This window comes from Gadus macrocephalus, chromosome 8 (assembly GCF_031168955.1).
Source record: "Gadus macrocephalus chromosome 8, ASM3116895v1".
Lineage (NCBI taxonomy): Eukaryota > Metazoa > Chordata > Actinopteri > Gadiformes > Gadidae > Gadus > Gadus macrocephalus.
The window spans coordinates 5,091,376-5,119,310 of NC_082389.1; the positions used below are offsets into that span (position 1 = coordinate 5,091,376).

Below are 27,935 nucleotides of genomic sequence, written 5' to 3' on the forward strand. Positions count from 1 at the left end.
CACATATTCCAACAGTATAACCCATATCATTCTGTGGCCTTAACTCAACAAAGCTAGATGTGAGCAAATAACATCTAACCCTTTTTTTTATTTTTGGTTCTTGTGTTTATACTGTTAGTCTTACTCTTTTCAGACTTTAAACTTTTGAACTCTATCCAAACTCCACAAAACCCATCACAGTTTTCCAAATCATTTAGAGCCAGTTTTGCGTCAGCCCTTCAACATCTCTTCAGAAAAGGCTTTTTCTAGTTCTCAACAGTATTCCTCCTTTTCTGCCCCTTCCTCTTCCTCCTCCTCCTCCTCCTCTGCATCCTCCTCACCCTCCTTCTCCCTCTTTCATTCCATCCTTTCAGAAGAGGAGGAAATGGTAGGCTCCCAAAACTAACTTGCAACTGGCCTATGAGCATGTAAAGGAGGTGGGAGAGAGCCAGGAGAAGAGACAGAGAGAGAGAGAGGGGGGAGAGAGAGACATTGGAGCGTCAGATCACCGGCCTTTGCTTGTCAACAGGTGGCAGCGGCAGTGTGTGAGTCTCTTAGGAGAAAGCAGGAGACCGAGAAGAGAGAGAGAAAGTCACAGCAAAACTACAGCAACGGTACGGAAACGTTTTGTTAATCTGTTATTTTGGCTAGCTATGTAGTTGCCTTTTCATTTGTGATTGTTATGTTGGTCAATTATTTTTTATTCGAACATTCACCGTGCATTATTCAATACTCCAGGAAAAGAAAAAAAGTATTAAACAAATAAACATTGAGCTTTTTTATGTTTCTACATTGCTTGGATTAATGTATTTTACTGCTGGGATTGTTAACGACTAGACCTGAATGCTTGATCCCTTTACATTTGATTTATTTAGCTAGACCCCACATTCGACAGCTCCAGAATGTATAGCACATGGAAAGCGGTAAGCCAACTTCCTTTCAGGTTGTTGATTCTGGTTCCCAGTCAAGTTGGAAAAGCATTAAGGATGCACTCAATCATGTTGGGCTGATCTCCGGTCTGTGTTGTTAAATACATAGGATCCCACTTGGCCTGTTGGAAGAAAGGAAGCAGTTGTGAGGCTCAGTCTGCTCCTCCTGTCCCTTGTGTCTCCCTCCTACCATTAGTCCTATGTCCCTGCCTGACTCATCCTCCCTAACCGACCCCGTCTCCCTTTCTCTGTCAATGTGTCTCCCTGTCATCTTTCTTTCACTCTCACTTACTTTGCTGATCTCTGATGCCATCTCTCATACTTTCTCTCTCTCTTGCTCTCTCTCTCTCTCTCTCTCTCTCTCTCTCTCTCTCTCTCTCTCTCTCTCTCTCTCTCTCTCTCTCTCACTCACCTACTCACTCAATATCTGTCTCTCTTTCTCTCCTCTCTCACCCTCGCTCTCTCTCTCTCTCTCTCTCTCTCTCTCCCTCTCACTCACTCGCTATCTCTCTTTCTCTCTCCTCTCTCTCTCTCTCTCTCTCTCTCTCTCTCTCTCTCTCTCTCTCTCTCTCTCTCTCTTTCTCTCTCCTCTCTCTCTCTCTCTCTCTCTCTCTCTCTCTCTCTCTCTCTCTCTCTCTCGCTCTCTCTCTCTCTCTCTCACTCTCACTCTTTCTCACTCACCCGCTCTGTCTCTCTCTCTCTCTCTCCTCTGCTGTCTGGTAGTCAGGTACTGTATGAATGTGCCAGCTAGGGAGTGTGTGCTTTTGCAATTGTGAAGTAGCTAGTGACAGGGGGAGAGGGAAAGAGAGGGCTGGGGAGAAGAGTCGTAAAGTTGATTTATTGTACTGTCTTTAAACATAGCTCCACAGCCCTTAAATGCCTTCACCTTTTGAGCGTTAGTTTACAGTACCAGACAATAATAGGAAAACTAAGATTGTCACAATGAGTATCTATTAACTGTTAGTTTGCTTGGTTTCTGACACAAATTCACAGCTGTTTGAATGATCATAAATAGTACTGTTTATCGATCCAAAAAGGCCACCCGTCACCAGACCATGAAGTGCATCAATTGGATTTATGAGCCTTTTCCATCATTGGATCAGGTTGTAGTTTTCTGTACGGAATCCTCTGATATGAAAGAAATATCTCCTGCTGTCAGTTCTGGAGATTTATATGTATTGCTGCTGTATTGGCCCGGGGTTTACACAGAAGCTCTGACAAAATGAAATACAGATGTTTAACACTGTGGGAGAAAGAGAGCGAGGGAGAGAGTGAGTAAAAGAGATTTATATTCGTCTCGCGGTCCTAAACGGAGGGATTTGTAGAATGCCATTGCATGGTTTTTGGAGGGAACTTGATAAACAGTTTATGTGTCGGTTTTTCCCCACAACCAAAGTGGTGGCTGCCAAGTGTACCTTGTTGTTTCTCCCAAACAGTTTCCTGAGGCAAATCATCAGATTACATGAATTGAGCACCATGTTGACACCATGTCAAACCAATAAACACAATCTACTGCTGTCTGCTATGCGTAAAGACGCTTGAGAGCATTTGCTTTGTAAGAGACGGGTTTGTTTTCTGTAAGTGACTGACAGCATCACATAGAAATACACTAGTGCTGCTTTTTACAGTTTCCCAGCGAGGTGGTGCACACCGGCTTGTGGAAAAAAATCAACAATGCTTTGAGATGGTGACATTTTCAACGTGAGCTAAGGAAATCCCAGGGGTTTGCAGGCAGAAAGGTCCCTCTGAATAAATTCAACAACACCACAATATTAAGGAGCATCCTAAAGTACTTTTCTCCGGTGCACAGAGTTTTCATCAAACAATGGCATGATAAGTGATTCTGGGATGCCGTCGAAGGCGGTTGTCATGGCCGTCCGTTGTCTTGACTGAGGGGACGGGTATGAGCGTGTCTCATCAGGCTGTAATCAGTTACAGCTTTGTTCACTGCGCTTCATTTTCCTTTTTCCCTCTCCTGCCTGCAAGCTGGTGCAGAGGAAGGGAAAATCAACACACACAAACACACACACACACGCACACACCCACACACACGTACTTGCACACGTAGTTAACCGCACATAAAGCCTCGACGTATGCTTGGTGTGCTTCTTTGTTGTTTTTTCCAATCCCCCCCCCCCCCCCTAACCCTAACCCCCCCACCCCAGGGGGCTCGTTCGGTGTGGTGCAGTTCAAACCTGGTAGGAAACAGCCATTCTTTTGTCAGATGAAGGGATATCAAACAAAAGACGCTAAGACCTGAAAGAGAACTGATAATAATGGATCTCGCTATTTTATTTTTGTTCTTTTTGTTCCGGCAAACGCATGATCTACCTCTATATTAATATATTTCGTATTCCGATCTGTACAATGTCCCACAATGTCCCATTTCCAGATTTCAAAAGCGAACACGACGTCAATTACTAATCTACACAGTTACATTTAATTCTGTTCGTCCCTCCCCGTGCGTAACTATGTACATCTTAAATGCAAACATAGATCTTCAAAATTTCGAAAAAATACATATGAATCACACTGATACATGCTTTTCCTTTTGTGTAACTTTCCAATGGAATCCCATCTGTATGACTCGGTGGTGCCTCATGACATCACCCGTGGAGTAGACCACCGGTCCTGACAACATGCCAATATAAATCAGAGGCACCAAATGATGCGTGGTCCCTGGAACGGGGGCGGCGTTGGCACAGGCTTTACACAAACAAAGGTGGTGCACGTGAACCCACCACCTCAGCTGAATCATATACATCCAGGCAACCGACCAGGCAACCAAATGCTAGCAACCAAATATCAGCAACAAATATCGTATATTGAAAGAGGTTCTACATATAGGACTGTTACAAAGGTCTACTTAAGACTCTCTACTCTCATCCATCTACACATGCTTCCGCTTTAGGCGGGCACTTTAAACTCGGAAAGGAGTCTGGCAGAGGAGACTGTGCTTAAATGTTTACGTCGTTTCTTTTGGTTGTGGTTACCTTCGGTAGCAACGTTCAGCGCATCCTATGTGCTCTAAACTCTTTATGTGTCTCTCTCGTTCTCCCTCGAATGAACACACGTGCACACAAACGCGTCCACGTAACTAGCCACCATCTCGGTGGTCCCAACGGCTACCGTCTCTTGGAGAGTAAACGCAGTACACAGAGGAGACAAACAATGTCTTTAACAGGCTCATTGAAATACTCACATTGAAACGTTAGGACCGGGAAGGCATTTGACACTGACAATTTTACGGTCATGTTGAATTCTACTTGAGTCTGTTGTAAAAGGCACGTTGGAATTCTATCGGATTACTAGCCCCTATGTCCCAAAATACTTCTCAGGCTTGTGTGTGTGTGTGTGTGTGATCCGTCTGGCATATATCCAGCGTTAACGTTTATGGATCTAATGGTGCATGGATGCATGGCTGCCCATATCTGTGATTGTATACATCCATCATCCCGACAGCCATCGATGCGTCATCTTTCCCTCATTTTATGAATCAATCAATTTAGTGCTTGGCGATAACTTTATTACGGTGCGCACTATTTAGCCGAATCCCATTTTGTCCGTCCTCAGCGAACACACTTCACAATCACAAGTTCATTAATAACCACACACTCTTTTTATGCAGATTTACACTTTGCTTTTTTTGTCCCGCAAAAAGGAATTGTTCCAAAACAATCGTCAATGCATTTCGTAAATAATCGTCGTCCTTTCTATCCCCCATATTCCCCCAGCGCTACATCGTGTGTGTGTGTGTGTGTGTGTGTGTGTGTGTGTGTGTGTGTGTGTGTGTGTGTGTGTGTGTGTGTGTGTGTGTGTGTGTGTGTGTGTGTGTGTGTGTGTGTGTGTGTGTGTGGGGTGGGGGGTTATTTAAAACCATCATCTTGACAGGGTGCTACAAACATGCAAGTTAAGCATCTCTCACATGCCAGTACTTGGTGACATCTCATATAACTCATATAATGACACTAATGTCACTTTAATGAGCGCCTGCTCCGCGCACACACACACACACACACACACACACACACACACACACACACACACACACACACACACACACACACACACACATGCGCGCACATACATACACACGCATACACGCACACATCCCCCCTATCCTTGACACAAAGGTCTAGCAGAGCCCAGAGGAGCCTTTTGTACAGCTGGCAGACAGCTTAACAGAACCAGACCCTCAATCTTCATGTGCACATTTACTACAATGTAAAAACTATCAAGTTTAAGCTCTTGATATGTTTTGTCATGTTTATTGGTTCTGTCCCACAGTCAATGATTGCTCGCATCACTGGCAAGGAGGCTGATTCTATTCGGTTCTATTTTTTTAATCTTTTATCCAGTCTAACTTTCCCTAGAACGCCATCTATCTTCGGTCATAATATGTTTTCCGTGTCAGTGATTAAGCCATTAAACTGTATCGGTGGGTTCATCTAGCTTCTATGGTGTGATCTCATCGCCCTATATAGGCACCACCATCCGACCGCAGGGTTTTGGATTTCTGTTATCACAAAGAATCAGGGAAATATGGCTGTGTTTTAATCAAAGTGGAACATCTATTGCATCGTAATTCCAGCCTTATCTTCTCCTACTACAAGATTTGGAAGATGTGCAAATTGCACTGCAAACTCATTTGTGTAGCATTGGGAGAATTGCTGCCTAGGAGGATATGTTTTGGTGAGCTGGCCTTTATTTAATTTTAAACTAAATGGGTCTCATTTTGTAATTGGCTGATCTGTTAACGGTTGACCATATAAAAACGCCACAGGGTAGGGTTTTGCCAATACCGCTTCAAATGTCATTACGGCCCAGCTGGCTGGAAGAAGACCTGTTCATCTGGCAGTAGTACTTTTAAGGCCGTTTAAAGTCTACTCTGTGACTCTTTCTTTCTCAGAGCAACACGCACGCACACACGCATGCACGCAAGCACACACGCACACACTGTGTACAATGGGATACTCATGGTAAGTTTCTCGAATTCGGTTTTTCTACCTAATCTGTTATCATAGTGTTTGATCTAAACTGTGTTTAAATCGGAGATTACCTAATGGAATATTACATTTTTCATGCTGGATAACGGGTCAAAGTTCAAAGCACCGTGAGATAGGGAAAAATCGGTTTAAATTTGGATATTTCTGTATGGTTGTTATGAGATTCCATCACAAACAACCTACATATGTTTCCATTTGTTCTTTTGAGCTACTATATCATTTGAACATAATGCCAGCAGAGTAGTGTTGTTACATGCAACATTACACACACATACTACACACTCCATGAGGTGTATAGGAAGATAACTCTGGCACATGTTCTTCCTATAACACGTAAGTATTCTTTCATTTTTTCCATGTGTTCCTTTCATATGAAACAGCAAAAGCACCCGTTTTAATATTTTTTTTACAGAAAAAATAATGGTTACTGGTCACTCTCTTCCGACGTAATGACATCATTTTCCACGACCAAGTTCTGTGCCCTTTGAAGATGAAATTAAATTACTGACTTGGCACCATCTGTGGTTTGGCTTATAATGGTTTTGGTAAAAGTGATGACTGCAGCGTTTTATTTTACTGTACATTTCGCCACTTCCGTTCCCATTAAATACACACACGAACACACACACATGCGAACACACACTAACACACACACACATTACGTCACAGTTTCAGTTGCCTTGTTTAAATACACAGTGGCATCCAGGTCATATTTCGGTCCCCTTATAAAAACACCCTCTCTTGAGAACAAAGGCAAAGAACACTGTCCTGATATAAATATTGCTAAACGTGTTGTAACTGATACGGTTCTGTGTTCGCATCGTACTGAAGTGCTCATTTGTTATCGCTTTAGTAATGATGATGCTATTACCAGCCCTACTGAACATCTTCCTCTCTGCAGTCCACCAGTTGACCCTGCAACACCAAGACCTTTGTCAGGCGTTGACACAGATCATCAGACCATGAACATTATGTAAACCCTTACCGTTATTCGCTCGGCTGGCCCGTGTGCGTATGAACGCATGTGTTAATGCACTGGTTAAACAAACAGGACAAGAGTTCAACGTTCTTGGAAGCAAAAGCCAAACTTTTATTTCCCATGTCCGTCTGTCCGTCTGTCTGTCTTTCTGTGTGTGTGTGTGCCCTCACCTCCAGCCATGATAACCAGACTCCTGTGGAAGGCTATGTGCTTACTGGTCGTTCTCCTCACCGCCACCTCACGGCTCTGCTGGGCGGACGGTGAGGCTGGGACACTGGCGACAGAGAAGGGGGTGACCTTCAGCCACGTGTACAAGATCGACATGCAGCCGGGCAGCTGTGAACAGAGCCAGCCCCAGGACGCAGGTTTGTGTGACGAAAACGGCACGGAGACTTGACACTGAGACCATGATTATGAAATAGGGATATAGTTTAAACCTTTGTTCAACGCTGAGGGTATGTATCCTGGGCATGGGTGGTCTTAGTGGGAATCAAACCGATAACTTTGACTGTATTCATGTTTTACAAATGGATGCTACATAGAACCATTGAGATTACATACAGAGGTGTGGTTAGAGATAAAAACAGACATCTTGTGAGGGCTTCTGACTGGGCTTCATGTGAGTCAGTAGGGGTGTCATTGCATTCTATGGTGCTCGTCTTGAGAGGGTTAGAGGTCATCTAAATCATTCTCTCAAAACAGCTGTGGTGTTCTCCTGCTCCCACATTCAAATCACTAAAAGGCGCAAAGAAGTTGAATGGCCTTCCTGCTTATGGTGTCATCATGCATCAAGTCTGCGGGTGCAAAAAAGATAATGACCCTGCAACCTCCGTAGGCACTCTTATATGAACGTAGTCGGAGAAAGAAAAATTTACATTTAGGGCTTTTATCCAAAGAGACATAATAAGTACTGTCGGTACAGTGAGGATGTTCATAGGACAAATGTCGAGCACTAACAATTGCCAGGTTAACCCAAACAAACAAAGATAGCTAGGATAAGATGCTAAGTACTGTTTTTAAGTGCCAGGACGTACAAACATACAATAAGTGCATAAGATTGGTGTTTTTAGGAGAGTAAGGGAGGAGGAGGGGCAGTGGGGTTAAGGGGGGGAGGCTATTGAATCCAAACCCATGAAGCCATTACAAACTCATGCTTACCCATTATCAACATTCATATCAACATTTCCTATTGTTTCTAAAACAGCTGTGCAGACTGGTTCGGAGAGCAGCCCCACAACCGCCGGCGGGACGGGGGAGAACGAGGTGGTTTTCAGACACAACATCCGCCTGCGGACGCCGGCCTGCGACTGCGGCGAGTCGGAGACCTTCAAGGCCCTGATGTACCGGGTCAACGGGCTGGAGGAAGAGGTCAACTATCTGAAGACCCAGTGTGCCGACGGGTGCTGCAATAGCAAGGGTGCAGGTAACAGATCATCAAGTCCCAGCTCTTCTCTGTTTTGACCCCGCATTGGCGGAACGAGCTCCCTGCCAATTTCAGGACCGCAGTTGGTCAGGTGCTATGAAGGACGTCCTTACTGACAGCGTATATTGTTTCACCTTCTTCTGACAAATGTACTTATTGTAAGTTGGTTTAGAAATAACTAAGCATATGCTTAATGCCCTAATTGTAAATGTAAATGTGACAGGAAGAGAGTAGATGCTTCAGCGCGATCGGTCTAGGGTTGAAACAAGGAGGACCCGTTTAGTAACGAAATGCATTTTTGATCCTGTGATACATTGAGTGATTTGGTGGGCGATCACGAGGCTGTTTAATTGCCCTTGTTAATTGTCGTTTGCATACAGCCGACACACGCTCGGGTGAACCCTCGATGGGTAGAAAAAAACGTAGCGCAAAATGATCCATCACTCTCACGAACCCCCCCCCCCCCACCCCCCACGAAATTCAGTTGATGTGTTTATTCCATTAGCAGTGTCTCTCTTCCCAGAGCCTTCATATCTGCAGCGTGCCTAAAGTTGTTCCGATACTGGGTATACATCGGGTATCTGTGTGAGCACGTCATCGTAAGAAAACTCTTCAATAAGAACAAGTTCCGTTAGAAGTCACAATGCTAGATGATGTATCGGTATACTCAACTTCAGGATTCTGAAGGTATCCGGGAGGAAAAAATGGTTTCGGAATATGCGTGTCCCCAAAAGAACGTTCAGTTATCGGGTCTGTCTCTTCCCCAGGCGTGGACACCAGCTGCGGCGGCCACGGCACCTACCAGCCCGACGCCTGCACCTGCGTGTGCGACCCGGGCTGGCAGGGCCCCGACTGCTCCGCCTCCGCCTGCGACCCCGACGACTGCAACGACAACGGGCGGTGCGTGGACGGCCGGTGCGTCTGCCACCAGGGCTACGCGGGCCCCGGCTGCGGTCAGCTGGCCTGCCCCGACAACTGCAACGACAAGGGCCGCTGCGTGGACGGGAAGTGTGTGTGCTTCCCGCACTACGGCGGCGAGCACTGCGGCGTGCAGCGGTGCCCCAACGACTGCGTGGGGAACGGGCGCTGTGAGGACGGGCGCTGTGTCTGCAGCCCGGGCTTCCACGGGGACGACTGTTCGCTGGGTGAGTGGTGATGGTGGCTCCCCCACCCCTCACCCTAATTGCTCCTGAGGAGGTGGCTGTCGCCGTGCTTGGCTGACACCGCCGTAGGTGTGTGAATAGGGGGGAGTAGGGAGGGAATCCAAGTCCTGTTTATTATAGGGAAAATAATGGAATACGAGTTAATATAAGCAGAACCAAATGATTATCATGATAGGATCATGGAAAACAATAAAAAATGAGCCGATGCAGAATAATGCATATTATATTTCATAAACAAATAATCAAATGCATAACCTTTGGCGCTATGTTAATTCATTCTAATATAGTTTAATATGTGAAGAAAAGCTCAAGACCAGTTGAAGTCGGCAGCAACCTGTGATCTGAATGGCCTCCTGCTATTCAAAGTCCCCTCAAACCCCAAACAGCTGGCTTTATAAAACATTACATACCACGATTTTAATCCTCAGATCATATCGGGAACACAAGAGAGCCTTTATGGCCTCTGGTCCAAATATGCCCTTAAGTACCTTTGTAAATTACCTCTTTCTTGCTCACTAACCAGAACCTTTTTGTAAACTTGGCCTCTAGTAGCAATGTGATGCAATTGCATAAACATGATTCACCCACCTTCTGAGACGAGGCTCCCAGGTCCCTGTCCCCGCGATGATGGATGAGTAGAAATGGCCCTTCATTTTCTTAATGCAAAATTGCAAAGCCACACAGTTGGGGTTTGAACCCATAATCAGATGACCCACACAACGGTTCAGTCTGCATATTGGCAACTATCTGGAGGATAATCTCAGAGAAGGGCTCCCTCTCGTTCATGGGGAGCGCAGTAGCAAGGCCCTAATGACTGCGTGTGTAGGACCGGTTTGATGTCGTCCAAGCTAAACAGTGGCTCTGTAACATGGAGAGGGAGGGGAAACAGCAGGTTTTACTCTGTGTGTTATTTTAGACTTTGTGAATAGAGATGGTCGTACGCCACAGGAGAAGGGAATGGAAAGGAGTGGATCTGACGTGCGACCCTCTCACTGGTGTGTTTGGTCAGGGTCCATTTCCACACGTGGAAGGCGGTTGAATGTCGATCCCGGCAGCAAAAGGGATTATATTAACAAATCACGAGAAGTAGTGCTACTTTAATCAGCTTAGGAAACCACTGATTCCATATATATTATAGAGATTATATCATATTTTCATGTAGGGAATACTGATGGATGATAAACTTTAAAAGCAACAGTAGCCTATGAATCACATAAGTATTAATATTTTGAATGTATTATACTGTAATATATGAATATACATTAAATATTAGCCATACTTTATAATATATTGAATAAAACATCTATTTCATCAATAATCAAAGAAGTTTGAGGAAATTGTCCTCTGTCTGAGCATTAGATTTATTTGATTAATTATTTATATATTTAAAAAAAAAAAGTCTGCAAATATCCTTTTATTTAACTTTTTACCTCTCTTGACATTAAAATATACGTTTCTACTTTACCCAACTCAAGTATAGTAGTAAAATATGTTAAAAAAAATTATAAAATGTCCCACGAGATGAGACTGACTATATTCAAACCAAAGTTATGATCGTCTGGGCATCTGCTAATGGGCGGAAAAGCCATCAGCTAACGTTAGCAAAACAATCTGCTTCCTGCCTCCCCAATGTCAACTAATTGCCCAATCAGATATGAAGTCCTTCTTGGTGAGACCTTACCCTCTCTGCACCCCGTTCTCAGTTACACTGAGCATACCTTGAAACCGTTCAGCTGAATCATTCCTCAGTGTAATACCCCGGCCTTTCACTTTAAACAGCACCTGCAGAGCCCTTATCAATCTGTTTCCCTTTACCGTAGCCACAGGACATTTATTTAAATGAACGCATGGGTCTAGCTCTGCCTGCTGACATAAAAGCCTTCTGCCTGTCGGTTCATCATGTTATTGCTCCCCGTGATATATGTACCGTAACCGTAACCATTGTCCCTCACATCTCCATTGGCTGAGAGAAAGAAAGGTTTTTCATAATACTAGTAATAAGGATAATAACGATAATAATAACAATAATAATAATAATAATAATAATATTAATAATAATAATAATAATAATCAATAATAGTAATACTTATATATAAGTAATCGAATGAGAACAGATGTAATGGTGTTATTTGTTTAATCCTAATTTATCCAGGCAGGGACATTGAGATACAAAACACGTTTTTCAAAAAGCCCTCTGGCTAAGATAGGCAGTAGAATTCCTTACAAAGAAGTTCCAAACAGACAACATAAAATCAATTTACAAGAAAATACAAAAGATAATATCATCATAAAAACAACACCAGAGGGTAGACTTTAAAACAGTGATAGTTTAAATAATCAGTAGGGGAACCAAGTCGGAGCAGAGTGCATAAAATCCCTCATCTGTTTAGTTTAATGGTGTCAATTTGAAAACTAAAACAACTAGTGCTCTGAACACTATAGAAATATTGAGATATTTTATTTATGTCCCTCCCTCCCTCTCTCACTCCATCCCTTGCTCGCTCTCCCTCTCCCCCTCCCCACCTCCCTCCCTCTCTCTCTCTCCCTCCCTTCCTCTCTATCTCTTTCCTTCCTTCCCTCTCTCTCTCTCTCTCTCTCTCTCTCTCTCTCTCGCTCTCTCTCTTTCTCCCTCTTTCTCCCTCTTTCCTTCCCTCTCTCTCTCTCTCTCTCTCTCTCTCTCTCTCTCTCTCTCTCTCTCTCTCTCTCTCTCTCTTTCTCCCTCCCTCCCTCAACCCCTCCCTCCCTCTCTCCCCCCTCCCTCTCTATCTCTTTTCTTCCCTCTCTCTCTCTCCCTCCCTCCCTCTCTTTCTCTCCCTCCCTCCCTCTCTCTCTCCCTCCCACCACCCTCCCTCCCCCTCCCTCCCTCCCCCTCCCTCCCTCCCTCCCTATCACTCTCTCCCTCCCTCTCTCCTTCCCTCTCTCTCTCCCTCCCTCCCTATCTCTATCTCCCCCAGTGATGGGTCCTAAGGGTCTTCAGTTGGTTAAGGCCACAGACGTGTCTCTGCTGGTCCAGTGGCAGCCCGTTCAGGGTGCAGAGTATTACATGCTGACCCACCACCCCAAGAACCAGGAGAAGGCACTGCAGGAGGTGAGCCTTCATAAGACGGGGCTGTTCAGTAAGATAAGACCCTAGGGAGACGGTGAAGGAGCTGGTTTTATCTCGTATTCCCCGAGAAAATAAAGCCTTTAACTGATAGTGTTGAGTAACGTCAGCTGCAAACGTCATACTTCAAATGTAAGATTTGAATACATGAGGAATATCTTTATGTTATGTCTTTCTACAGTTCATTGTCTATCTGCTATCCTTAATTGCAGCAACATATCAAAAAAAGTATGTACAGGTATATATAGAAAAAGTAGAATGTGCAAACTTACCTGCAGTAAGTTACTTGCAGTAAAACACCTTCTGATTCTGGACAATATTGGCTCTTTATCTAGGCCCTAAGGAAATATTTTGGAGGCTTTATTCCCCTAACTCACAACTTAATGAGTGTTTACGTCCTACTTCCAACCCAAGGTGAGGGTGGCCAACACAGAAAGCTCCTACCTGATCTCAGGACTGGTTCCTGGGGTCACCTACACTGTGGAGGTGTATGCCGCCATCAACCGCCTCCAGAGTGAAGCTGACAGCATCGAGGCGACCACAGGTACGGAGGAGACCAATGTCATCCGCAAGGCTGAATCATGAAACATGACTACCACTCCTGTTAACGGTATAGTGCATCATCGTGAGGGTGCAGCCATTGGTGGAGAATTGTGCAACCAATGGCAGAAACAAACCATATTTGGCGAAGGCGAGACTTGAATGGCCACCTCCCACTATGGCGAAAACATGACTATATCTACTACTAAATTCCATTTTAATTAAAAAAATAGTCAAAATCAACCTTGCAAAATACAAATTCTGGAGATGAACTAGTGGCTGAGCTCCTTACAGAAGAACAAAGAAAATGTATCGGCTTTGCATTGCACGCTAAGTTTTAACCACTTTGTTAATAAGTGATAACTTCATTGCCCATTGTGCGAGTATAACATCAGAAGCTTAATCCAGGTAAAACGGCAATTAGTTAAAGGCTTGGGGCTGTAAGTGTATACCCTGAAGTACTATTAGTGGTGGATTTAAATTGTAACATTTGAGCTCATAAGTAACTCAAAGGCAGAGCTACGGATGGAAAATGCTCAAATATAAAACAAATGCAGGACAAGCTGAAGCTGTGCCAGTTTGGATGTTCCCGAAATGTCAGCAGAATGAAAGCAGGCCCGCAGAGAGGAGCAGCGGGTATCCCGCTCAAAGGTGTAAGAAAACAGAAACACAAAGCACAACCTCAAGAATACTACGGACTCGTTTTTCAACGGTCGCCATTTAAAGGAAGAATCTAAATTCGGTTCAGGGATTACAGGAGCTGACTTTTATTAGCTTGCCAACACGGCAAGACCGGAATCGAACAATACATTTAGGATGGTAGCCGTGAGACTGGCAGCTCACGACGTGTGACATTTGTTCTGACCATACGTGGTTTTCCACGTCTATTCCCCGCTGACAAACAGTTTTCTAGTTTACGCAAGTCGCAGCATGTGGACGGAGCAACGGAGGCAGCAGTCATCGCTTAGTGTTCCAACCCGTGTTTGTTGGCGTATTACTAGAGTTACTATGAAGATAATTACATCTCATGACATTTAATTAGGAGGAAATGGGAGCGGGGAGATTGCATTTATTGGCAGTTGGACTTGTTGGCAGATGTGAAGAGAGAAAGGGGGAGAAAAGAGAGAGAGAGAGAGAGAGAGAGAGAGAGAGAGAGAGAGAGAGAGAGAGAGAGAGAGAGAGAGAGAGAGAGAGAGAGAGAGAGAGAGAGAGAGAGAGAGAGAGAGAGAGAGAGAGAGAGAGAGACACAGGAGGAGATGATTCAGTCATATCCTAGGAGAGAGAGAAGGGGAGAAAGAGATGGGGAGAGAGTGAGAGTGAGAGAGAGAGAGAGAGAGAGAGAGAGAGAGAGAGAGAGAGAGAGAGAGAGAGAGAGAGAGAGAGAGAGAGAAAAAGAGCTGGGAAAGAGAGAGAGAGAGAGAGAGAGAGAGAGAGAGAGAGAGAGAGAGAGAGAGATTGAAAGACATCATAGACGTCATAAAGAGAAATAACCACCAAACTGGAGGAAATTATGTGGTGCACATCCTGGGAGAGAGAGCGGGAGAGATCTTGGTCAATTATATCAAACCTGAAACGTTGTAAAAATGGAATGTGTGCTGTAAACCGTAAAATCATCTGGCATCAAGCTGGATGAGTACCAAGCATGACGGGACGTCTGTAGCCATCTTTTAAGCCTTTAAAACATCATGTGTCTTGAAAATGCTTCAAACTGTTGCTCCCCTCCCGCAGGATGACTGGAATGTCCCTGAAATTATCCACCCAGGCAATTATTTTATTTTTAGAATATTTGCCTTTGTCCAAATATACAGTTGGAACATCAAAGAAATTACATTATAAAAAACCACTGTTATGCTTATTTTGGTTAGTGTGAAAAAGAAGCCAAATATTTATAAGTCCGATGGCTTATATTCATGGTTATGTCATGTTAAGTCATGGATATTAAGTAATGGATACTCTCATTAAACACCTTAAAAGCATAATAAATAACTTCTGCCACTAGGGGTCTCTCTTGTTGCCTTCGCAACCTTCGCCGGGGAAAATCCATCTGACATGACTCAGGCAGAAATCATGTTCACTGATGTTAATGTATTAAAGTTTATTGAAATGGGCTAGGGTTAGGGTTATTATATATATTTTTCGCATTTAATCATCTTGTGTCATTACTTTTCAAAAGGTAAATACATCTTCTTCCTTCTCTATGTTCCAGTTGGACGACTACTACAATACGGTTAAACCGATTTGTCAGAGTTAAATAAATATGCTGTAGTCCTCAACACTCAACTACGTAGTCCATTCTTGCTAGACAAATCAAAATTTCACATTATAATATTTTCTTCCTTTTTATTTAACTATTTCCCCATCATCTTTCCGTACCTCTACAAACTACGACAGACGTGTCTGGGATCGATGACATCCGGGTGACCGGCCAATCAGAGGACTCCATCTCGGTGGAGTGGCAGAACCCCGCAGCGGTGGTGGTGGACCACTTCAGGCTGACCACCACCGACCCCCGCGGGGTCCAGGGCCAGCACAGCGTGCAGCAGAGCCAGGAGGCCCGCACCAAGCACACCCTCAATGGTGAGTGGTTCTGCGCAGCACACTTTCACACACTGAACCGCCCGCGGGCACTGACCTATGTTTTACCTATGACCAAGTCACGCCACGCCATACGATGGCATGGCGTGTCATGATGTCATGTCATATGATGTCACGTCATATAATGCGATTTAATTGAAAATGTCATGCCATATGATGTCATATGACGTCCTATTATGTTATTTAATTGAAAATGTCATTCAATTTAAAATGCCGTGGCGTATGATGCCATGTCATGCCATTATTATTATTATTATTATGTCATATGATATCTTGCCATATGACCTCAAATCATAGGACGTCATGTTACGTCAAGGCACACCATCTGTTCCCTACCCTTCAATAAAGGGAGTGTAAATGAAGGGCCCAGCCTCTCACTACTCCTCCTCCCGTCTGTGTGGTTCTGCAGGTCTGCAGCCGGGGACACAGTACCGGATCTCAGTGCAGGCCATCGTTGGAGCCACTGAGGGGAAGGCCTCCTCAACCACCGGGGTCACAGGTCAGTGGCTGGAGGGATGAGACTCTGTGGAAACATCCGTCTTCAGCGGCGGCGCTCACTCCACCGTTTACTAAAAGGCTGGTGGCGGGGCAGGAGGGTGGAGGAGTGGGGCTGGGAGTGGGCCATGGGGGTGATTTGGTTGCTACTATCCAAGTTGGTTTGAACATAATTAAATGATTGAAATAATTAGAGAAACAATGACATGGGATTTAAAGATTTTATCCCGGAGAAAATCATGCATCTAAAGATGAAATCAATTTTAGATGTGTTTCATATAATAAGAAATTATACCGGGTTTTCCATGGTAGCTTTAAACGTGGTAATGTGTCGTACATGATGGTGAACAAACTAATCGATGACACTTTTTGTCACTGTTACTAAAATAAGGCCATATTTTAGACAAAACAGGTGTCAAATCCTATGTTTATCCGTTCTCTCTAAAACTCTGTGCCGTTATCCATGCTTCGACAGCACTGAGACATCATGGCTTACCACGCTCAGACATCAGCCACAGTCTGTTCTACACAACGGAGAGATTCAGGGAGCTCTCCCTTTTTAACTTCATTGAAACCTGATGGCATTTTTGACCATTTCAAGGCAATTTACGCATGTAAACCTCTTCCACCTAGTTCATTTTAAAGCTTTAAAAGTGATATAAAATAAGAATACACTTACTATACTCATTGTTAAAGCGTGCATTCATTTGACATTAATTTCATTCAATTGAATTTAGCACCACACATTAGTATTTCCCTGCGTGGGACTTTAAACAATTCCACAGTGGTTACAACTTAATAGAGAAAACCTCACAGTAAGTCATACACAGTGTTGCAGTAGCCCATGATGACACTTCAACAGGGCATTGCCCTTGTTTCAAAGCCAACAATGACAGCACAGCGATGACTGAGGCCAGCAGTGAGCACATGATATGTGGCATCGAATTAGCCGTGAAGCCTTAACATCATGATGATCTGATGCAGGCTAAGTGGTAATTTTGGTGGACACGTTAAGGTTCTGCGTGTGTGTGATGACTCCAAGATCATACTCTGTGATCACCGCACACGTGTCTTCACCCAGTCTGCGTTCTTGAGTAAATGTTACGACCGAGTGATAAGTGAGTTGTCTTCCTGTGTTTTCGCTTTTGTCTCCTCTTCCTACGGCTGTGTTGGATTGTTTTGCGAGCGCCGTTGCGAGCGGGAATTGATCGGAGGGTTTTAAACGCAACCATCTGCTCGATCGCTCCGCAACCATCGTCCGTTATCCTCCTGTTGAGAGAGCTATCTGTTTTGTTCCTGATAGTATTTTCTTATTATTGTCTGCCTGTCTACTACCCTTGTCTCTTCCATCACTTTGACCATCTCTTTTTTCGCTTCCATTTTCCCTCTTGTGTTATCCATCCTGCCCTGGCCCTCAGACAGTCTGGAGGGGGGGGGGGGGGGGGGGGGGGGGGGGGGTGATGTCTGTATAGGCCCTAGGGCCTAGTGTTAAGTTCAGTTAATGGTTAGAGTTTAGGAGTGCTGTTTGGCTGCTCAAGACAGTCGAGGGTGCTGCAACAAGGATCTCGACCCTGTTTCAAAAGTCTACCTGTTCAGGTTTCATCAGTGTGTGTGTGTGTATCTGTTTGTGTTCATGCATGTGCGATTGTGCGTGCATCTGAGTGTGGGTGGGTGAATGCGTTTGAGTGTGTGCGTGTGAGTTTGTGCCAGTGAGTGAATCTGAATCGTTTGTGTGCGTGCGAGTTTTCATGCTTGATTGTGTGTGTGTGTGCGTTTGTGCCCGCGTGTGGAGGCTGTCCCAGGTGCTGTCTAAGTCCAATCTGCTTTCCATCCTTCAAACAGTGCGCCTCCCTCTGCTTCAGTGGCTTCCATCCTTGATCCAAAGTGTCGCACAGAGGAGCTTTCACGGTGATGCAGGGTGAGAGTACAGTCTCGGTTCTCTAAGTGGGCTGTGATAAAGCTGGTTACCAGGGGGGAGAGAACTACTCAGTAATCCAATCAGGGATCTCCAACATCTGCTCCCGCTCTACTCCACTGCCATGGTGAGATTGGAGGAAGCTGGAAATGGTGCCAGGCTAGGAAACAGTGAGACAACACAGGATCATTGTGTTTTTTTTTTTCATATTCAATTCATCTTCCAAAGATAGTGTATCCAATTGTACTTCATACATTTGTTTCGTCATAGCGATAGCACTTACAGTCATGAACATCATAAATATGACCTGAATCGCTGGGGAATATGAAAGTCATGTTGGAAAATGTACTGCCTTCTATAAAACAGATAAGACTTATCTGCTTTAAATCATCTTGGCTGAAACTGAATGATCGTCCTTTTCTGTTGGTACATACGTATAACACAGAATAATCACAGGATTTGACTGTGATTCTACTGACAGTAAGCGCCTATGGCCCCTGCTCGAAGCGAATGGAAACTCTCTGCTGGCATAATGGGAGACACCGAGCCAAAATATTATAAGACCCATAAAACTGTGCATATCCCTGCTACCGCTACCCCTGTTTCAGATTCAATAAAATGTACCCAGAGGTCCACATAACAAACAGCAGATGTTCCTGGTAGGAGGGGGGGACTGTTTAGTCTTGACTTTTGTGAGGCGTAAGAGAGCCCAGCAGCGCTGTGGACTGACAGCTCTCACTGGGAGTGTGAAAGACTCCTCGCTGGGCCAGTCAGTCAATCACCGCTGTCTGGCCTGATTGTGGTTAGTTTGTTTTGTATATATTCCAAGCACACAAGATTGGGTCATAACAGTATGAAAAGGGCACGTTGTCCGTTGATATAATGCGTTGGGGGTGTGTGCACGGAATTAAAATGTGATCCAAGGAAGTGCAGGGAAGGACGGGTTTGGTGGCAGGTTATAAGTTAGATCAATACATGGTCATATTTTGAAAGATAACACCGCATTAACATGCTTTGGCTCTTCGCTCGGGCTCGCGCGGTTATCGCGACACCGCAAGGGTGAAAAATGATGAAAAGCAGCCGAGCCGCAGTGGGGGCGAGGGGGTCCACGCCTGGCTAGCTTACCACCCATAATGGATAAGCTGTTTTCCACATGGTCGCGGCGCAACTGATGTTCTCGGAGTCTAGCGCTAGCCACTTGTCGGGTCGTAACTCAATCCGTCACGTACACTGCAGGACCGGGCCAGGGTACCTACCGACGCACACGCACACACACACACACACACACACACACACACACACACACACACACACACACACACACACACACACACACACACACACACACACACACTCAAAGTGACGGCGCACACCCCCACGCCAACGCGTTCAGGTCAATTTCTATTAAAGATAATCACAATAAAGGATGATGAAGACGATTATGAGTGTCAAATTCTGTCGCATCCATTGAAGTATAAGAGCACAGATAGTTACGTAGCTAATCAAGCTGCCTAGCTTTTTTTCGCTGTGTTCGTAGAATGACCTAGCTGTCCAAAGTGAGTGATTAGGTCCTACACACTTGGCTGAAGATGAGCTGTAATGATAGTGGCCGTGGTTACACTGTGACATATTGGCTACATGTCTGCATCGGCGGGTAGGCTACATGTGTAAGGCGGTGATCTTGAACTCGCTCTTAAGAGCTGATTTGTGCGATCGAATGTCTGCGTTTGTGTGTGCATGAGTGTGTGTGTGTGTTTGTCTCTGTGTGTGTGTTAGTGTTGACCGAAAAAATATGGAAAAACATATTATTCATGAAAGTATTAATGTTTCTTCATTTTCTTTTTTATTGTTATTATTGCTTCACAAATAGTTGAATATAAAGAAAAAAATAGGAGAGGGAGCGAGAACGACGCAATGCTCTGCGTGGAACAGAATCAATCACTGCAGATCGAGGATTGATGATCCGCCTCAGATAGAGACACTGTGGGACAAAGCTGACCTTGACAGAGCCACAAAGCAGGAACACGAAAGGATTATTGCTTTACCATTTTCTCTGGATTACTATCTGTCTGCCTCACTCCCTTTCTCATAGTTTCTTTCCCTTTCTTTCTCTTAATTCATCATCTTCCTTCTTCTCTCGCTCGCTTTTTTCGCAGTGGTTTTGGTTTCAATCGTCCACACAGGCTAACACACACACACACACACACACACACACACACACACACACACACACACACACACACACACACACACACACACACACACACACACACAGACTATAAACACACGCACACACAGACACACCCTGGCTTTAATGTCTGAATTGTGTGTTTGAAGAAATCCGCCAAATTATTTATGGCTCCATCCCACACACACACACACACACACACACACACACACACACACACACACACACACACACACACACCCACGCCAACACAACCACACACAGACACATGAAATGCGCACTCGCATATATATCATCCCCACAACCACACAGTCCTCAATGTCTCCCTACCCCTGGACGATGAAATTCTGCTCACAGAGGAGGGCCTTGAGGTTTTACCTTGTGGCCCCGTACCGCCTGCGTTCGGGCCCTGCAGAGCTTAATAGTCTGTTTTTTGTCAGGACTGGAGATATGCGCTCAGGATATAAGCCCTCGCTGAAGAGATCCACAGATGCCACAAATATTTGGCCTGTTAAGCCCTTTGAGACTGTAATGGTGATTAAGGGCTATACAAATAAAATTGAATTGAAAATTGAATGCCATCGTGATGAATGCCATTTGGTGGAAGACGCTTTTCACCAAAGCATCTTTCCATGCCTTTTATCAATATGTTTTCACCATGGGGGGGCGGGGGGGGCTGCCCGGTGGGATGTGTGTTCTGGAGACATGGATTAAATCAAACTGTTGAGGAGAAAAAAACTCAATATGTTTTTGTTTCGTTCTAAGATTAGAGGAGACTTGGAATAATGCATACACCGGCAGTATTTGTGTAGGGATTGGTGCCTTTGAAGGGTTTTTTGATCTTGAGGAGAAATTCAATGGTGCCTGACCAGACAAGCATTCCTTCCGATATATCGGCTGCTTTGTTAACCGCTGCGCCCGTGTTCAACGCGAAGGAGGCTGGATACAACCCTTTATAAAATGGTTACATTTAATTATCTTCCCCTCTTGGTGCTATCTTAACTATTTATTCCTAGACGCTGTCCTCGCACTTTTATCTATGTTCCTGTTTTCTGTTTCTGTTTTCTAGTGTTAAGTTCAGTTAATGGTTCGAGTTTAGGAGTGCTGTTTGGCTGCTCAAGACAGTCAAGGGTGCTGCAACAAGGATCTCGACACTGTTTCAAAAGTCCTCGCACTTTTATCTTTGTTCCTGTTTTCTAAAACGATCCCTCTCTCTTATTGCACCCAGACCTCGACGCTCCGGCCAACCTCGTCACCACGGAGGTCACGGAGGACACCGCGCTGGTGACCTGGGACCGCGTCCAATCAGAGGTCAGCGGCTACGTGCTGACCCACACGTCCTCCGAGGGCCCCGGCCGGGAGGTCCCCCTGGGGCCCGAGAGCGACACCCACAGGCTGAGGGGGCTGCGGCCGGGGGTCCGCTACACGGTCTACGTCTGGGCGGTGAACGGGGACCGGGTCAGTGGGAGGAGCTCCACCGACGCTGAGACAGGTGAGGGGTTGACTGACTTTTAGAGCGTTGAGCAGGCGCTTTAATCCAAAGCGTTTTACAATAAGTGGATGTGGCAGAAGAAGGAGAAACAACTATATATTGCTGTCGGTACAGTAAGGATGTTCATAGAAACAAGTGCCGGGCACTTAGGCCCAATCCCATTTCTACCCCTTACCCCTTCCCCTTACCCCTTCAAAACAAGGGGGAGGGGTAAGGGGTAGAAATGGGATTGGCACTTACTATTGCTAGGTTAACCCATTCCCCATATACAACAAGAAAGCTAGGATAAGATGCGTCAAAGTGCGTACATTAAGTGCCGGATCAAGGGGGACGTTTGATTCAACCGATGGGTCTTGAACCGTGTCAGCCAAACAGCAAGGCAAACGATGACTTGATAACGTTTGACATCAAGCAAACAGCAGGGCTGGAGATGGATCTGGACGAGGATCTTGACATCTCTAACCATCGATAATGAGTTTCCCAGAATTGTAAAATGGATCGGGCCTTCCCCGAAATTATAATCGTCTAGGTCAGGGGTTGAAGTGGCGAACCCTTTGTTCGCCCTATTTATTCCTGAGGCAGAGGTAGTCCGACACACATTTCTTGGGAAGCACGCACAGAGATTGTTTAACTTGGTGTTGATTGATTTATTGAGCAATAACTCCGGTTGACTTTCCAGGATGTAACTAAACATAAAAACTCCAAACAATGTAACTGTTTGCGGCCAAAACAGGGTTCTTCGTATTGTACAAAAAGGGCTTTTCAATGTAAAATAATCTGTCAAAATGCGTCCAATAATGCGAAGTAATGGGATAATGCGATAATAATGCGATAATGCGATAATAATGCGAAATAATGGGAAGTAATGCGATCAGAAAACTGTTGGCTCTCTGCCTTCCATACCCGAACTACAGTAATTAGCCTGCCCTATATGAGGGCCTCCAATAGGCTCCCGGTAGAGCGTGACACACCTACTTCCCCAGGTGACACAACGGACTAATCACCACGTCATCACAAAGTGCATAAATATACATATGAATGAAAATTTGATAATATTTCATACACTTTATAATTCATAACTCATACTTTTAGCCTTAGACTCAAAATATATTTACTTAAAAATATTCAACACAAAAGACCTCTAAATGGCTCCAACAGGGGTCATCAACGTTTTCCAGGCCAAGGACCCCCAAACTTATGGAGAGATGGAGCGGGGACCCCCTACTTATATATTGTATAAAATGGTGTTTTATATTAAACTGGTCCTATAGTGCCATGTATAAATGTACCTTGTTATTTTGCATTCAATACTAAGATATTCAATAATACACAGGTTCATATATTCATGATTTCACATGTGCAACGTACAGTGAGTAGGGTGACCATGGCACTGCCATTCATAAACATAGCATTACATATTAAACTGATACCTGCCAAGATCAACAATGTCTGGCAATTGCATGTAATCATGCATAAAAGCTTTTCAAATGGATATTTTTAAAGCATAAATGTGGAAACGAAAATGAGTGATGTTTGTTCGTTTCTTTCTTGGCATTCTGCAAGTAGTCCGGCAACTTATCAACCCCAGCGTGTCCGGTTGCTAAGCGACGTCAACGTCTTTGGCAGACTATTTCTCTGCTGATCGCTTATTTTCATAAGCATAATGACCTGCGTTGTGCGTTCTGTACATTATCCCTTGCATAACAGCACTCTCTCTCTCTCCCAACAGTCTTGGCTGCGCACTCTCATCCAAATACGTATTGTTTGCGGCGGAGGAGGGGGTAGATATAAAGACCGGACGAGAAACTGACGTTGCTGTGCTGTCCTTCATCTTAATTGAAGGAGCAGGCAGAGAAAAGCTCTCTCCTGCTGGGCTTTCATTCAAATCAAATGCATAAAAATGTCGAAGCCAGTCCAGATGTGTCAGGTGTGCGCGAGAGACATACAAACGTACGCTTACCACTTTTGTAAATGCCATATATATCGTACATTCGGATCACATGATAGGCCGATTGGAAAAGCGGATCAAAAGTGTCCATGTAAACGTGGCTAGTGTGTTGGATTCATGTTAATGTGTATTTAAAGACATTTCAATTTGTGGAAAAAATTGCGGGGGGGATATAAAAAGATGCCTAATCAACCAAAACCTTCGCGACCCCCCCCCTGCAGTACCTCCACGGACCCCCTGTTGAAGAGCTCTGGTCTGGGTTACAAAGTGGGCCTGGGGTTTGAAGATCATTTAAAATCTTGATGTGCTCTCATTATAAAGGGTTAGTCCAACCTTTGGGGAAATACGGTTACTGTCCACTTAGCCATAGTCAAACCAGAAGCACCGGGCCATTCTTTTCAGCCCAGCACTCGGTTACATTTACATTTTCATCATTTAGGGCATTTAGCAGACGCTTTTATCCAAAGCGACTAACATCGGTTGAAACACAGACGGCAGAGTCAACCATGCAAGGCGACAGCCAGCTCGTCAGGAGCAGTTAGGGTTAAGTGTCTTGCTCAGGGACACCTCAACACTCAGCAAGGAGGAGCTGGTGATCAAACTAGCAACCTTTCGGTAACAAGACAGCTGCTCTACCTCCTGAGCTAACCCCACCCCCGGTGGGCTTAGCTCATTTGACACCCTTAGCTGAAATCAGTTTGTAAATATATTTGAGCAATTTCACTCTTCTTTTTGTAAAAAATGATTCCAACCACAGAAACAGCATCTTGATTGTCTCATTTGTATTTTCCTTTTACAATAAGTCGTCATAGACCTAGATAAATAGACTTCTTAGCCCGAAAATCTGCAGTGTAACGGAAAAAGACAGCAAAAAACATTAAACTGACTGCTCTCCTGAGGATACTTGACTTCCTGATATTATTATGGTCTGTTCAGGCATCAGGACCATGTCTCTTAGCTGGTCCCCCAAGTCATCTAAGTGAGTGAACATTCCAGATTCATCACCTTCAAGAATACCGTTCTCCTTCAGACACACTGAGGAAAGAAAATGAGAGCTAATTAAGGAGAATGTGTCCGCCTCTGGCTGAAACCCACTTCATCACATTCTCCCTGAACTACTTCTTTAGTTGTATATTATTATCACATCTTCACTGCCTCTCAGGTCCGCTCTGACACCTTGTCGGAGATCTTAAGCACAAAATAAATTCAACTCGTCCAACTACTTGCAATCATAAAAACTCTCCAAGTATTCCCCAGAGCATCTTTAACGACCATATCATCTATTTTCAATGTTATCACTACGCATTGTTACGTCGCTAACCCATTGAGTATTTGATTGCATTTGCATTTCAATGGAGCCGCCGGATAGCGACAAGAGTTTAGACTTAAAGGATAAGCAAAAAACATAAGACGGCTGTGCTTGGGGCATCCTCATTCCTCCGGGAGGACCTCTCTGGATTAGGCCCTGTTTGACTATGATAACAAGTTGATTTTGAGATCGGTTTTGATTAGCATAATTTTGGATAATCTTGCATCGCTGCTGTGATTCACTGTCAAACATGTTTGTAGGAAAGAGGCAACGTAGCACATTTTGATCTGTGATCGTAAACAAAATAAGGGAGAATTAACCCTAATCTCATCAGAAATATCCCCAGAGCGGTCTGTATCTGAATACAGAGCCAGGCACAGTCAACCAGAAGAGGTATTCTCACAGCACATTTCACTCACCAATAGCTGATAGATGGCTAGGCCACTTCTCACAAATACCTCTCCAGTAATATCTCCTAAACCTTAGCTACAGCCCCCTCAACTCACTTTCACTTTCTTTTTCCGTGAAGGTCTTCCCCCGCAACGACCCAGTTTCTCTGTCCCTGATGGGGTACAGCATGCCCTGGTCTGCCCTCACTAACTCCCATCACCCTCCTCCTCCAGACCCGGACGCTCCCACGAACCTCCTGGCCCGAGATGAATCAGAGTCCGCCTTCAGCGTGGTCTGGGACCGTGCCCAGGCCCCGGTCGACGGCTACGTGTTGACCTACTCCTCCTCCTCCTCCTCCGAGGCCCCTGGAGGGGAGATCCCAGTGGGGCCCGACACCACCACCTACAGGCTGACGGGACTGGGCCCCGGGGCCGGCTACACTGTCTCGGTCTGGGCCGTCAAGGGGGACAGAGTCAGCAGGAAGATCTCAACACAAGCTGAAACAGGTTTCTTCCCCCTCGATGTTGATGGTAGACGTGTGGAATGCAAAAAGGAAGAATGCGTGATTCAAAGGTTGCCCTGCGGTTGATTTATCACATTTGGGCTGACGTCCTCAAAAGTTTGTGGCGATTCAAGGGACGATTATCCCAGCAGTGCGTTCTGTGGGGCTTGTTGAACAATAAGCAGTGTTTTGTCACAGATCTGTGTCATCAGTTAAAGGGTGAAGCACAACGGTGTGTTGACTGTAAGAAGAATAAACATAATTCTCTATTTTTTTTTAATTTTTAGCCATAAATAAGTAATGTTTTAAAAAAAGAAACACAATTATTGAAAATACTGGCCTTCTCCGTTGACTACCATAAACGCACCCATGTTTTCTAGCGCTTGAATGCATCAAGGTTTTTTCATGCACTCTGTGGAATAGTTAATGGGTTCTCTGAATGATAAGCCTAACTGTCATTGAGAACATTTTATTTGAGGTATGCAATAATTCATAATGTAACAGCTGAGTCTGTGACATCCACTTGAATAATGAAAGGTTTAGGCATTGCAAACATGAGAGGGTTGAGCATGAATGTGAACTACTAAGAGATATTTGGAAAATGAATACCAGCTATGTGTCCAACTAATTTAATTCAAGGCAAAATACTTGTAGGAAAAATTGCATTTGAAACATTGTGTTTGGCAAAAACATCAAACCTTTCATTGTTTCCTATTAAGAACACAATTAATAAAGGATCAAAATAGAGTTGGCAGCACCCAAAAATGTATCATCCCTTAGAATATATGGGTTTCTTTCGCCAAGCCAAAAAACACGAATACTCGAAAACAAGTGAACAGTTCCACAACGTTGAGCTCTTGGCCTAAACAGGGCTGCTGTTGTCGACATGTGGAGCTGATTCCACTGTGACTTGGGTAACACTGAGTAAAACTGCATGCAACCATCACATGCTGGGTTGGCAGGAGCCTTAAAAGTGGCACAGCAACCCTCAAGATAAACCAATTATCCTTGCACGTAGAGATAAGTAGCACTTGATCTAAAATGTGTACCGCGGTTGTGTTCCTTTCACAAGAGGGGAAGGGCTTGACATCGCTTAAAGGGTCACCAAGACCGCTAACGAGGTCAAAGTAAGGGGGGGTTTGGGGTCTTTGCGGCAGCAGATAGTGACATGTGGTTAACGGGGTTCAGGCGGGGAGATCTGTTAAGGTTCGGATTGATCCAGAATATAATCGGTTTGAAAGAAATGCTGCTGTAGATTGGGTCAGCAATCTATCAACCGTTTTTCAATTCTAACAAGCTCAGTAAACTGTACATGTAATTACATCTGAATATATTAAGTCAATTTAATTATTCTGCGCTAAAATGGCAACATTCTGCCCTCCATTTAATATTTTGCCTTAATGTGGAGAATGTCCTTCATATTTTCTTTCCGGCGGGCGGTGAGGGGGGGGGGGGGGGGGGGGGGGGGGGTAGGTCTGAGATTACTTTCACAAGCAGCCAGAGCTTGAGCGCCGGAAGGCGGGAGGAAATGCTTCCCCACAGGCCACTGCAGGCCACTGGTCATGTCCTTTAACTCAGCATGCAGTGGGAACAGCAGCAGCAGCAGCCGCAGCAGCCGCAGCATATGGCGGGCAGTTTAAACAGCAGCATTGGTGCGCATTCAACTGGAAACTCATTAGTGAACGTCATCTTTTTTTCACTTTTGAGCCCACACCTTTTTCAACGGGGGGCAGAGGCTCATAATATGCAGCATCCTCTCCTCATCATTCACCTGGAGGTTGTCACGGTAACAAGCTGTTAATGGCGCTAGAATCAGACGGCATCACGCCGCTGTGTAAGGTAAAATAATTTGGGATGCCTGGAAATCTGTGTTAGCTGTGATTTATGGAAGCTGGAGCCATTCATGGGTCTGTTGGAACTTCCTCAGCGAATATGCTGATTTTAATGTTTTCTCCATTTGGTTATGAGTTACTTATGTG

General features: G+C 44.7%; 1 protein-coding gene across 1 annotated transcript; it reads left to right on the forward strand.

Annotated features, from left to right (window-relative positions):
- Positions 1 to 323: 323 nt before the first annotated feature.
- On the forward strand, positions 324 to 27,351 carry tnn (tenascin N). Its single transcript, XM_060058257.1, has 10 exons — positions 324 to 593; positions 7,070 to 7,258; positions 8,098 to 8,316; positions 9,084 to 9,461; positions 12,434 to 12,567; positions 12,997 to 13,126; positions 15,514 to 15,699; positions 16,127 to 16,216; positions 21,544 to 21,807; positions 25,688 to 27,351. The coding sequence occupies exons 2-10, from the start codon at positions 7,072 to 7,074 to the stop codon at positions 26,041 to 26,043; spliced, it is 1,944 nt and encodes a 647-aa protein (XP_059914240.1). The 5' UTR covers positions 324 to 593; positions 7,070 to 7,071; the 3' UTR covers positions 26,044 to 27,351.
- Positions 27,352 to 27,935: the final 584 nt, after the last annotated feature.

Bases quoted from the DNA above. Each gene is read 5' to 3' on its own strand.
- tnn (XM_060058257.1), top strand. From the start codon at position 7,072: ATGATAACCAGACTCCTGTGGAAGGCTATGTGCTTACTGGTCGTTCTC. The intron at 8,317-9,083 runs GTAACAGATCAT...TCTCTTCCCCAG, and splicing joins CTGCAATAGCAAGGGTGCAG to GCGTGGACACCAGCTGCGGC. The intron at 15,700-16,126 runs GTGAGTGGTTCT...GTGGTTCTGCAG, and splicing joins CACCAAGCACACCCTCAATG to GTCTGCAGCCGGGGACACAG.